The 14,534-nt window shown below is 38.3% G+C and overlaps 1 protein-coding gene across 2 annotated transcripts in view; it reads right to left on the bottom strand.

Annotated features, from left to right (window-relative positions):
• TMEM87A (transmembrane protein 87A) overlaps positions 1-14,534 on the bottom strand; it is a 34,137-nt gene that overhangs the window by 17,687 nt on the left and 1,916 nt on the right. For both annotated transcript variants that reach the window (XM_067462829.1, XM_067462830.1), the window contains exons 2-7: positions 11,091-11,151; positions 6,273-6,370; positions 4,409-4,525; positions 2,870-2,923; positions 1,727-1,783; positions 1,163-1,325 (exon numbers count right to left, since the gene is read on the bottom strand). In XM_067462829.1, the coding sequence (XP_067318930.1) occupies positions 1,163-1,325; positions 1,727-1,783; positions 2,870-2,923; positions 4,409-4,525; positions 6,273-6,370; positions 11,091-11,151 (550 nt within the window). The remainder of the gene's footprint in view (positions 1-1,162; positions 1,326-1,726; positions 1,784-2,869; positions 2,924-4,408; positions 4,526-6,272; positions 6,371-11,090; positions 11,152-14,534) is intronic.

Genomic DNA, 14,534 nt, shown 5'->3' with positions numbered 1-14,534 from the left:
TGTCTGTCTCTGTACTGTCTATACAAAGCGGCACTGAATGTTTGCCGTGTATGTGTACTGTGATCCGCCCTGAGTCACCTTCGGAATGAGGAGGGCAGAATATAAATAAAGTGTTATTATTTTTAATTATTATTTTGTAACACACATGAAAAGGGCGTTAGGATTACTACTGAGCATAAGTTGAATATGACGTGTTATGAGGTGGTGCAGCAAAGAAGGTAAGCAATTGTTTTGGCCTGCATTAGCAGAACCATTGAGATATAGGCCATTTGAAGCAGAATAAAAGGAGAGCAACATGAATAAGAGATACTGAGAACAAAACATATAAACAAAGGTTGAGAGAGTTGGGCATGTTCAGTCTAGTGAAGAGAAGAATAAAGAATAATGTGCTTGCACTCTTTAACTATCAAGATGGCCATAACAGGGAGGAGGGTGCAGTTTTATTCTCTGTTGCCCCAGAGTATATGACCAGGTCTATGGTATTAAGTTACAGAAGAGTAGGTTTTGATTAAATATTAGAAAGAACCTCTTGACAGTAATAGCTATTTGACAACACAACTAATAATCCAGAGAGGTGGTAGGTCCTCAAAATGAGGCTGGACAGCTAGCTCCTGGGGATACTCTAGATCAGTGGTTCTCAACCTGTGGGTCCCCAGGTGTTTTGGCCTAAATCTCCCAGAAATCCCAGCCAGTTTACCAGCTATTAGGATTTATGGGAGTTGAAGGCCAAAACACCTGGGGACTCACAGGTTGAGAATCACTGCTCTAGATCAATGTTTTTCAGACTTTGCTCCTCTGGGTGCTTTAGACTTCAGCTCCCAAAAATCTCAGCCAGTTTACAAGCTCTTAGGAATTGTGGGAGCTGAACTCGAAGTGGTCATTGACTGTAATAGAGTGAACTTGAAAGTGGGAGGTGAAGTGCAAAATACCTGGAAGACCAAAGGTTGGGAACCACTGCTCCAGATGAATTTAATGCATTGAGCAGGGACTTGAATATGACAGCTTCTGAGACTCCTTCCAATCCATGGACAACATTTAGGAGTCATGACTGCACCATCCAGAAATCCAAGACTCATTCCTGATTTTTTAAAACATAAATACAGCTCTGGAGTTCAAACATCACATTCTGTCTAAGTGTACAGAACAAAATTCAATGACTCACTAGTAAAAAGTGTCCTATCGGGATCAGTGAATCCCGCAACTTTTGGTTGTCCACTTGCTATTCTTTTAGCTTCCACACTGGTTTCCTTTGAGGGTGAAAAGCCAATCTGCACAATGAAGATATATGGTCCATCCTGCCAGGTTCTCATGACAGCATTCATAGGCTGGAGGGAAAAAAATCAATTTCACATGTCAAGTTTTGTTGTTAAGTCATGAGAAAAAAACCAGGGTGTGAAATCAGTGTGTTTTCTTTCGCAGGAACTGAAGCAACAAAGGCTTCACCCACATAAAAAACATTAATCGCAGTGGCAAAAATTGAAATCCAGTCTAAACAATAACTTTCAACAGTCTTCACTAACCTACCATGTGCTATTTAAAGTAAACATTGAGCATGTTTGTGTTTCCATTTCAGTCCTCTCTGCTTCAAGGATGGCAGTGGCTGTGCCACTGCTAATATCTCTTCTTGGCCTTCTTCCAAAAAATCAACAGGATTTAAATATATTTAATGTTTACTTTGTTTTATCTTGTATTATATACACAATAGCACAATAGCACTTTTACTTACAGGAGGTTCTGTTATAGTAATATTGCATGTTCCATTCTCTCTTCGTTCTCTTGAGACCTGGAATAGAAATGTTTGAATATTTTGAAATGAAAATCAAGAAGTATTATAATGTAATACAATATAATAATAATAATAATACAATATAAGAATTATATATTTCATATTACATGTAATATTACTAATAATATTGCAGTATAGTTGTATAGTACAATATGGGAATGTATGGTACGAATATTGTGCTATGCTATTATTTATTTCGCGCATTTCTACCCCACCCTTCTCAACCCCCCAAGGGGGGACTCAGGGCGGCTTACAAAAGGCACAATTCGATGCCAACATAAACATAACAATGGATAAAACATGTAAACAGCAATTATAACAATTAAGACAGTCAGTCCATACATTAAAATCAATAAAAACAATCTAATGCTCAGCGTTCGCCATCTCATAGTCCGTAAATTCATTCCACTTGTCAAGTACTCTCGATTCTGGTCATCACTGTCCTTATCTAACCGCCAGATTGCCCGAAAGTCTGGTCCCATAACCATGTTTTTAATTTCCTTCTGAAGGAGAGGAGGGATGTCGATGACCTAATTTCCTCGGGGAGTGAATTCCACAGGTGAGGGGCCACCACCGAGAAGGCCCTGCTCCTTGTCCCCACCAATCTCACTTGTGACAGAGGTGGGATCGAAAGCAGGGCCTCCTCAGAAGATCTCAAACTCTGAGGTGGGACGTAGAGGGAGATGCATTCGGACAGATACGCTGGGCCGGAGCTGTATAGGGTTTTGTAGGTCAAAACCAGCACTTTGAATTGTGCTCGGAACTGGATCGGCAGCCAGTGGAGCTGACATAACAGAGGGGTGGTATGCTCCCTGTATGACGCTCCGGTGACTAATCTGGCTGCCACCCGCTGGACTAATTGAAGTTTCCGAACAGTCTTCAAAGGCAACCCCACATAGAGTGCGTTGCAGTAATCTATTCGGGATGTAACAAGAGCATGGACCACTGTATTATCCTAGTAATATAATATATTGTATTTACATATAACTTATAAGCTGCTCTGAGTCCCCTTCAGGGTGAGAAGAGGCATCTAAATGTTGTAAATAAAATAATAATAACAATAAATAAGTATTAAAATAATACCTCTTGTTTTCCACCTGAAAGTGGCTCTGGATGAACAAATTCATTGTAGAAATTCTTTAAAAAGAAAAAGCAAGAAAATGTCTTATTTACACAAATACATAGTATATAACTACAGCATCATATATTTATCTAAGTAGCCCAAAATAAATATAAACACATTTATTAAACTAGAAGAGTGCTATTTACATAGGGTGACAAAGACAAAGGATTACATAAGGATTTGGGAATTCTAGATAAACAATGTTTGGATGATACAAATTGGGATGTTTTACTGGGACTGCAATCCTACCTCCCAATATAAACTCACAGCTCATCAACGAAAGCACTGCTAATAAATTGGAAACAAAAGACTTTGAACCATGGCTTCATTATGGGAAAATTCATTTCCTTAAGATCAAATATCTTTCCATAAAAGATTTACACTCAAAATTACTTCTTAAAACACTGAGTAATATTTAGAAACCATGGAATACTAACTGGAAACTTATTAATGGGTCAATACAAACCTCCATGAAAGAAAGCTTACCCATCTCTACAGGTTCTATGGAAATTTTTACAGCTCTCTTTTGCAGTCCCGCCAGATTGGGAACACGAAGAATACAAATTTACTTGACATTTACCTCTCTCTCATTTCCTAACCACAGAGGCTTCTGGGATGACATATTGCATCTTTTCCCCAAAACCATAAAACAAAGTTCCTTCACAGCCAAACTGCTGGAGAGAAGGACAGAGAAACCATGGGGATTTTGAGTGATCTTAGTCCTGAACTGAGTGGGTCTAAAAAATCTGACCTCTCAGGCATAAGACAGCAGACTTCACATCCAAGGAGGGGGAGCCATAATAAAAATCTAGACTGAAGCTCAAGTATGCTAACACATACTATGGGCCAAAATCAGTCAGGATTATAAGCGTAATTACATACATTGCACCATATAGACCCAACCTGGGTAGATGGCATAATTTGGAAATCAAATAATTGCAAGTCATAAAGCAGATACAGATATGCAAAAACCAAAAAAGCAAGGTAATGTCCAAGAGTAATGTGGAATTGTTCTCTGCATACACGAGAACTACACTTAATGTTGTTAGTTACAATTATAAGCATTTTATACCACCTTTTATAAAAATGATTATGGTGGCAAAATAATTTAAATACAAATTAAACAGATACTGATCAATGGACATGCATACCCACAAATGTATACACACACAAACACACACACAATACAAATAAAACAGATACTGGTCAACTGACATCCACATATGTATATACACACAATGTGTGTGTGTTTAATTAGATTTGATTAGATGTGTGTCCCTGATCCTCCCATAATTTTCCTATACTACACACTGCCACATGATGTTGTAAAAGAAGACAATGTCATAGGTGTTTTTGTTCTCCAGGAATGGTTACACAGAGGACCAGACTGGCACAATGAAAGGAAAGATATTATAAACATCCACATTTTTCCCGAAAACCCAACCCCTTCCCTCCCCATTCTTCCTGGTCATCTTCTGTGCCATGAACCCCTTTCATACCTGTGGTCTGAACAACTCACTGCAGTTGGGGAAGTAGCGTGAAGACATTGCGTAAAATCCTGACCAACCCAAGCGGTCTTCTAAAGGATTCCCAAAGTAAGAATCTGCCTGTTCATCCTGCCAAGACACATGGCAAGATTTAGTCCAGCTGATGGACTGATGGAAATAAAATATTAGCAGCTAGAAAATAGAAATACAAGGCAATACTATTTATCACTCAAAATACCAATCAATGCCATTTCCAGTTAACAGAGTCAGGCAGCGGATAACACAAAAGACTTTTGCTTCTGATCCAAGAAAATGTTTTACGGCAGGTTAAAGCTGTTTGAGGAGGTGGGGAGAAAAAAAATCCCTTTTTGGTATTATAATATTTTAATTTATATTTTTATTAATTTTTTCAGGAATGTAAAATCTATTATACAATTTGGAAAGAAAATAATCTTTCTATTTATAATTCATAACACTACATACACCAATTAAAATTGACTTTAAAAACAATTAAAATTAGATTCCCCCATCCTCCCCACTAAAAACAAATATCAAAATAATGAAATTAAAAAGCAATGGACTTCCCACTTCCTACCTCAAAGATGCACAATGAAAGTATTATTGTAATCCTTCTAATCTCTTGTTTTAGACAGTCTCTTCACTCTGCCTTGCTATCTCAATTTCACTTAATTGTCAAATCTCTCAAGCATTTTTACATTTTCTTTTTTCTTTACAAATGATATAAATGGTTCCCATTGTTGAAAAAAGTTATCAGTTGGCAACTCCTTTATCATACAAGATAATTTGTCCATTTCTATCAGTACTAGAACTTTTATAATCCAATTATATTTTAAGGGTAGTAAAAGGTAAAGGTTTCCCCTGACATTAAGTCTAGTTGTATCCGTTTTCTAAGCCATTTCTAAGCCGAAGAGTTGGTGTTGTCCGTAGACACACCCAAAGTCATGTAGTTAGCATGACTTCATGGAGTGCAATTAGCTTCCTGCAGAAGCAGTGCTTATTGATCTACTCACATTTGCATGTTTTCAAACTGCTAGGTTGGCAGAAGCTGGGGCTAACAGCAGGAGCTCACCCCACTCCCCAGGTTCAAATTGCCAACTTTCCAGTCAGCAAGTTTAACCCGCTGCGCCACCAGGGGGCCCTATTTTAGAGGTAGTTCCTTAGTTTTCCATTTTTGTGCATAAAGTAGTCTTGCTGCAAGGATCATATAATAACTTGAAATTTGTGGGTTTTGTTTGTTTGGAAGTCCCAGTAGAAATAAAGTTGGGTTTAGCTATATTTTGATTTTAAACATATCTTGTAACCAATTTTGTATCAGTCCCCAATATTATTTTGCTTTGTCATATGTCCACCACATATGACAGAAAGTTTCACATTTCCAATATAATTTTTAGTACAATTTTTAAGGGTCTAGGGGACTTCAAGGACTGGATAAATAGTGGAATGCTGTACATAATCCAGATCCGGTTGACCAGTTCTTTGGGAACAGCATGTTGTCGTAAAGCGTACCAAATAACTTCATGAGGGACACAATCAAATGCTTTCTCCAAATAGAGGAATGCAACCTGAAGTGGCTTCATGAAGTGCCCATGAAAGAGATTAAGTTACATTTGTTCTGAAAGGCCCCGACACCTTAAACTACGAAACAGTTGGGGGGAGAAATATATACTGATGACATAAACCTTCATGATCCTGAGGGAGAAAGTGGGATTGTAAAAAATGAGGTTTCTATAGTTAACCATCACACATAAATATTACAGCACAAGTAATGTTTCCTTGCAATAGTCTGAACATGTGGCAATGATGGAGATGTGGACAGACAGCATGGCTGAAGTAGTTTTTAATTCCAATTTCTTACCCCAAAGTTGAAGACCTCATTGTAGCAATCAGAATATCTCAAGTACCAGGTGACATTGTAACCTTGAGAAGGATCACAGGCAGACTCGTTGCCCTCAACTAAACAAATGAAAAAAATGTGTTAGAACATATCATGCTCTGCTCTTTGTGTTGTTACCACTGAAACATCCTTGACAGCATCTCATTAACCCCATGGCAACCAAGGATTAAGTGTCCATTGCGGCAACAACAAAAAGCAAAAGTACGGTTCCGGTCCAGTGTATCTGTCCGAACGTATCTCCCGCTACGTCCCACCTCGGAGCTTGAGATCATCTGGGGAGGTCCTGCTCTCGACCCCACCACTCTTACAAGTGAGGCTGGTGGGGACGAGAAGCAGGGCTTTCTCAGTGGTGGCCCCTCACCTGTGGAACTCACTCCCCGGGGAAATCAGAGCAGCACCATCCCTCCTCTCCTTCAGGAGGAGGGTGAAAACTTGGTTATCGGACCAGGCCTTTGAGCAACCAGGCAATTAAAGACCAGCAGGATAGACGAAATGGTATTAAAAGCGGAACTATGAGACAGCAAACACTGACAATGTAAGGGAGGAATTTAGGTTTGTATTGTTTTTATTGATTTTATTGGTTTTTTACTGGAATAATGCATGAAGCTGTTAGTAACTGTGAATTTTACTGTAAGTTGTGATGATTGTTGTGATGCTGGCATCTAATCATGCCTTACTGTGTAAGCCGCCCTGGGTCCCCTTCGGGGTGAGAAGGGCGGGGTAAAAGAACCCCAAATAAATAAATAATAAAGGAAATGCAAACTAGAGGTGCAGGACATTGAGGAAAGCCTCCAAATCTTCAAAACAAAATCCGAAGATGCTGGAATAACATACAATTATAACTTGAAAAACAGGTTTCAAGAGTAATATTAACTACAATCAAAATGATAGACCCGATTTCAAAGCAATATTATTTCACAATGTCAACATGTTACAATTGCACAAAAACACAAACTTACAATGAATTATCAAGTTTTACTAGCCATTTTAAACCAGAAAGAAATCTAAAAAATAACTCCACAAATGGAGAATATCTCATTAGGTCTTATGTTACAGGGACACCACCTTGCAAATGACTTAGGTCAAGGGCCTTTTGTGCTCTGGGAGAAGAATCTAGCATTAATCATTTGGAACTCTATACCTCACGCTTTCAAGTGGTAAAGAGTTTCATTCATCAGCATTTCATGGTTGCAATTTCAAATCAGGTCCATCATTTTGAAATAGTCTGCATTTTTGTATAATTCCGATAAAAAAGCAGACTCCATGAAGCTGAGAACATGAATAAGACATTACAATTTCTCGAAGTCAATGTATTCATAAATCTTTCAAGAATCCTAACATAAAGTAAACCTGTGGTAAAAAAAAAAAAAACCCAGAGGCATTTTCAAAATGATTTTCCATACTTCTGTTCATTTTCCCTTGTATCCCTTGTCTTACCGTGCCTCTATGCTCAGATTTATAGCATATCTCATTTTTGTTTCACCAAGTATATGATATTGCAATTCCATATATGTCTACAGAAAAATGAACCCCATTGGGTTAATCCAACTTTCCATTGATGCTAGCAACAGAAAATTATCCCACTTCCTTCCACACTTGTCCTCTGTCCTGCCTAAACATTGGCTCTAGACAAATTTCTAGTATAATTCCATACATCTAGTTTGAGAGGTACTTCAGAAGCGCGAAGTAGAGATGGGTGTTGCTCTGACTGGTTCCACTGGATTGATGGTTCCAGCAGTAGAACATCTCCCCTGGATAGTTTCCATTGAGTTACATGGGATATACTTCCAGGTACGCATCTTTCCCTATGAATCATCGCGGAGATTAAGATCCTCTGGAGAGGCCCTGCTTTCCATTCCGCCATTGTCACAGGCACGACTGGTGGGGACAAGAGACAGGGCCTTCTCGGTGATTGTTCCCCAGCTATGGAACTCCCTTCCTGGTGAGATCAGGTCGGTCCCCTCTCTCCTGTCCTTTAGAAGGATGGTAAAAACTTGTCTGTGGGACCAAGCAGCAATAGATTTGACGTGGCCAATTGGATTTGACGTGGATGACTAGGACGGTTTTAAATGGTGTGTTCTAATATTTTGCTAAATGTTTTTAATGTTTATGTATGTATATAAGAATTTGGGTCCCAGTATTGAATGTTTGCCGTGCTCCGCCCTGAGTCCCCTTCAGGGTGAGAAGAGCGGAATATAAATGTTTTAAATAAATAAATATGTGCATGTTGAATGTATACCCCTCAGGGAGATAGGGCAGGTTACAAATTTATTATTATTATTATTATTATTATTATTATTATTATTATTATTATTCAAGCCTCAATCTTTATAGACAAGCTAGAAATAACATGAATAATGACAAGGCTTTAGACCCTAATACTGGATCCATACTAAATCCCAACCCATGATAGACTGTCATTGATCTGACTCCAGACTATCTGTATGCCTATGACTCTAACACAGGCATAGGCAAACTTTGGCCCTCCAGGTGTTTTAGACTTCAACTCCCACAATTCCTAACAGCCGATAGGCTGTTACTAACATCATTTTTTGATGCTGGTCATCGACCGTAATAAATAAATATACATAAACATCATCACTTTTCTTCTCCTGTAAGATTTTAAATTTTTTTGCAGTGAAACACCAGTGAAATATCAAAAACTACACAATATATGGTGTGCATTTTATTTCGCCCAATAAAGGTATCCTTGCTTTGTAGATTTTGAATTTAGTTGCATTTCCCTGCATGCTCAACACAACTATCTTTGAATAGATTAACCTGAAATTCTTTATTACACTACAATCTTTCTACATATGGAACAAAGTCCTTATTCCATTCATTCTCACATTTCTGTCACCACAGAAAACTGCCACATAGGTTATAAATGCTGTACAAGCAAGCCTCAGAACTAAATTAAACATAAAATGACACCATTTAAATCCACCTTGGAGAAATTATTTACACGATTACACTTTTTATGCTATGCAATGGAAAAAGCACAAAAAGGAACTGATAGTGCATTGCTGTTGTTCAGTATTATTATTATTATTATAACTTTATTTGTACCCCACTAGCATCTCCCGAAGGACTTGATGCGGCTTACATAGGCCAAGGCCTCAAAACACAATACAACAATACAATACCTAAAGCAAATTAAAAACAGTTAAGCAGAATAAACAACAACAATAAACAATACATTGAGACACTATAAAACTGGGCCAGGCCAGAGTAATGGGTACAAGATTAAAAGTGCTGATGTGGCAGGAGGTATGTAGGATTATAAAGTAAGTGCAGTGTGCAGTGTGCAGTGATCTTAGTTCTACTAAAGTGCTTCTAGGACTTGGTATTGGAGGTTCCTAATCTGAGAAGGCACATCGGAACAGCCAGGTCTTCAAGTTCTTTCTGAAGACTGCCAGTGTAAGGGCCTGTCTAAGATCTCTTGGGAGGGCGTTCCAGAGTCGGGGGGCCACCACAGAAAAGGCCCTGTCTCGAATCCCCACCAAGCGCGCTTGCGATGCAGGCAGGATCACGAGCAAACACAAATTCAGTATGGTCTCTTGGAAAAATCTATCACACATTATACACCTGATTTAAAGAAAAACCATACAAACCACTTAATTTAAGTGCATACTCTCTTTTGCAAACACAAATTTATACAGAGATAGATAAGAAAGAACGGGTGATTTATCATCTTCCCCGTTTGCTTCAATTGAGGACTCTTCTGGATTGGAATCCCCTCCTCAAATGGAACTAGTTGTGATATTAGTGGAAGAGATTCAGAATTTAAGTGGATTTGGTTCCTGGCGTGCAGTTCCTTGTTGGCTTGGACTAGAATGTCATCGCTTTTTCTTTCAATGTTCATGGATTTTTAAAAATCTGAGCATTGTTGTATTTTATAGAAGGAACTGCTAGGTGATATGCAAAATTGTTTTGTTTCCATTTCTGTATCACCTATTATCCAGTTAATTTAATTATTTATGCTATTTCTACCCTGCCCATATCAGCCTGAAGGCGACTCTGGGCTGTTATATAATGCTGCATTATGCTTTTTCTCCTTAGACTTTATGTTCTTACTTTTGTGAGTAGAATATGAATGCTACCCTTGGTTGTTTCTTCTCCTCAATTAGGATGTCTGTATTGATTGCACATTTCAGAACTAAAGGGTCTTTAATCTTTGCAGCCATCTCAGAACACAGAAACACACACATGCATTAATAACTCCAGAAAGTCCTCTTTCGTACAGACTTTAAAGGGGTGCAAGCAAAAGAAGGCAAAAACATATTTTTAAAAAACTGCCTTTCCCCTTCTATTGGAGGTAGTTCCCATGAACAGAACACAACAGAAGGAATACTGTTGTTAGAGTATTCGAATCCAAGATGCAGCAACTGTATACACTTACTGGTACTTGCAAATCTGTCTTCATACTCTGAATAAACATGTAGAAAGTGGAACTGTATATCCCACTGAATATAATGGAACTTACATCGGTCATCATTAGAATGCTTCATTGGTTTTGTAGGAATTAGTCCCAACTAATTTTAGGGGGACTAAGCATCCAAATGGTCAAAAAATATTGTGACGATCCTGTTCTAACATTACATTAATTAGACCAGGGATATATAAAGGGATATATAAATACAGCTCATTTTTCTTAACTGCTTAGGTAAAGGATCAGAGTGCTAAAAATAATGGGAATGACATATTGACATTCTCTGGAGTGAATACATCTATTATTACACATTGCCACCTTATAACCTATAAATTTAATGCACTTACATTTTAGGAAAATTGTAGTGTTCCTGAAGAGAATCTTTCCAAAGTTAAAATATTTCTTTCCCTACAGAGAAAAGAGGAAGTAAAGAGAAAGAGTGGCTAAATTTTTCTTCACAGAGTAATAGCTATATGTCACATTCTCCAAGCAATGTAATATGTACTTAAAAACTCTGGCATAGACACTGAGAACTGGAAAGCCCTGGCCCTTGAGCGCTCCAACTGGAGGTCATCTGTGACCAGCAGTGCTGTAGAATTTGAAGCAGCGCGAATGGAGGGCGAAAGAGAAACATGCCAAGAGGAAGGTGCGTCAAGCCAACCCCGACCGGGACTGCCTTCCACGTGGAAACCAATGCCCTCACTGTGGGAGAAAATGCAGATCAAGAATAGGGCTCCACAGTCACCTACGGACCCACCGATCTTGGAAGACAATCCTACCCGCCTAAGTAAGTAACGTAAGTACTTCTATGTATAAATTATGCTTGTAATCTTACCTATTGCTCTTCCATTGGGAAGGAAGGAAAATACTAAAGCTTCAGTCCTTCATTCACTTACCTGACAGTAAGTCCTACTGATATCACTGAAACTTACTGAGGCCCCTTTCACACAGCTGAATGAAATCCCACATTATCTGCTTTGAAATGGAATATATGGCAGTGTGGACTAAGATAACCCAATTCAAAGCAGATATGTGGGGTTTTCTGCCTTGATATTCTGGGTTCTATGGCTGTGTAGAAGGGCTTTAAATGTGAGTAAAACAAAATGAGGTTAAAGAAGTTGGTTCGCACATACAGTGCAGCTCATTAACATTCAGCGAACAAAAACAACTACATAAGAACTACTATAGTGGTCGTTGTGTGCCCTCAAGTTGTTTCCAACCTACGGTAGCCCTAAGGCGAACCTATCACAGGATTTTCTTGGCAAGAAGAGGTTTGCAATTGCCTTCCTCTGAGCAAGTATGACTTGCCCAGAGTCATCAAATTAATTTCTTGGCCAAATGAGGTCTCAAACTCTTTTCTCCTACACTCACAGTTGGTTCCTAAGACCCCATATACTGTATATGAATAGGTCAACATTATTATCTGCTCCAACTTGGAAAAATAAAAACCAATTCGCCTATGTTTTCATATCTGATCAAAATAGTTCTAAAACACATATAATGTGTATCTTCTGTTCTCTGGAGAATGATGCAGAAGCAATAGCGTCCAACCAGAATTGACCAAAGTTGTCATGTCTGTGTTTGTTTTTTGTTTTTGTTTGCTACATATATGTAGCCATGTGAAGCAGTGCTGAGTGAGGCCCAGGGCATCCTGGTTCAAATCCTCATTCGGGAACACTGAACCAGTCATTGGGATGCTGTGAGTTTTCTGGGCTGTATGGACATGTTCCAGAAGCATTCTCTCTTGATGTTTTGTCCACATCTGTGGCAGGCATCCTCAGAGATTGTGAGGCCTCTTGGAAACTAGGCAAGTGAGGTTTATATATTTGTGGAATGACCAGGGCGAGTGAAAGAACTCTTGTCTGTTAGAAGAAAGTATGAATGCTGCAATTGGACACCTTGATTAGCATTGAATGGCCTTGCAGCTTCAAAGCCTGGCTGCTTGCTGCCTGGGGGATCCTTTTTGGGAGGCGTTAACTGGCCTTGATTCATTCTTGTCTGGAATGCTGTTGTTCTGTATTCACTGTCCTGATTTTAGAGGGTTTTTTTTAAATACTGGTAGCCATATTTTGAAGCTGCAATACCATTAAATGCTAATCAAGGTGGCCAATTGCAGCATTCACATTTGCCTCAAACAGACAAGAGTTATTTCTCCCATTCTGTACATTCTGGATATATAAACCTCACTTGGATATATAAACCTCTCTTGCCTAGTTTCCAAATGACCTCACAACCTCTGAGGATGCCTGCCACAGAATGTGGGTGAAATGTCAGGAGAAAATGCTTCTGGTCATACAGTCCGGAAATCTCACAGCAACCCAGTGATTCCAGCCATGAAAGCCTTCGATAACACATTGAACCAGCCATTGTTTCTCAGCTGAATATACATCACGAAGCACTGGGGGCATAAGAAGAGGGAGAACTATGGTATATATTCTTCCTGAAGGAGTTCTTTGGAAGAGGGGTGGATATAAATGAAAAATAAAATGTATAAGAATTGTCACTTCACACAAAACTTGTCCTGGATTTTCCCTCTTTTTTTGATATTTATCTCTGTTTGTATTCACTATAATTATAAAAGGCAAGCTTCTGATCTGAGCGACAACAGCCAGTGAAGACAATCATTTCGAAGCTTTCCCAGTGCAAATAATCTTGTGCAAATATGGCAACACTGGAGAAGTTCCTTCCATACTTACAGCGGCAACTTCCTTGTGCAAACAAAACTAGCCATTGTGATCTCTGGTCACAACGCCCTCCAGTCTTATCATCCAGATCTCATGATCTTTAATGGCAATTTAAAACAACATCTACACTGGCCCTTAACTCTTTGTAGAATTTGTCTACTTATGTATACATATTCATTACACCACATTAGGCCAATTGGTAGGCCAATTATCATAATATGAAACAAAACATATATTTAACAGTATTTAAAATACATTGGAGACACTTTTCCACTTTTTTTAGAAGGCTAGAAATTTTTCAACAGCAGCATCCTTTCCTCTTTAATGTTTTAATCCTCATTTAATTGAATTGTGATATTTAATTCTGTTTTAATATTTTTAAATTTGCATATTTTAAAATTGTATTGAAATGCTTTTAATGTAAGCCGCTTTGTGGAGAGAAAAAGTGGGATGTAAATAAATATAATAATAATAATAATAATAATAATAATAATAATAATACATAACAATCAAATCCTCTTATGGGAAGTCTGTAGCGGGAAGATGTTACTTGAGAGGAGGCATGGGCAAACTTTGCCCCCCCCCCCCAGGTGTTTTGGACTCCCCCAATCCCTAATGGCCTACTGGCTGTTAAGACTTCTGAGAGTCGAAGTCCAAAACACTTGGAGGGTCGAAGTTTGCCCATGTCTGCTATAGAGGAAAAAGGTGTGATAATCGTTTATTGCTATGGTATATTGTTATGTTATTTTCTGTATCTGTTGATTGTTGTAAGCCACCCCGACTCTTCTATTATTATTATTATTATTATTATTATTATTATTATTATTATTATTATGGGACTTCTACATACTTTTTTGTCATAGAATCATATTATATTATATTATATTATATTATATTATATTATGATGATGCTATATAGATTCATAGAGTTGGAAGGGACACAAGGGCCATCTGTAGCAGGAAGATGCTACTATAGAAGAAAAGGGACTTCTACAGACACTTTTGCCTTAGAATTATATTACATTATTTTAATATAAATTAACATAATGATGGCTCAGACTGACCCTAGAATATGATTTGGACCACATGATTTTAATTGATGTTTTA

This window comes from Anolis sagrei, chromosome 1, assembly GCF_037176765.1.
Source record: "Anolis sagrei isolate rAnoSag1 chromosome 1, rAnoSag1.mat, whole genome shotgun sequence".
Lineage (NCBI taxonomy): Eukaryota > Metazoa > Chordata > Lepidosauria > Squamata > Dactyloidae > Anolis > Anolis sagrei.
The sequence above is the reverse complement of the archived record's forward strand: the minus strand, read 5'-3'. Positions and strand labels throughout refer to the sequence as shown.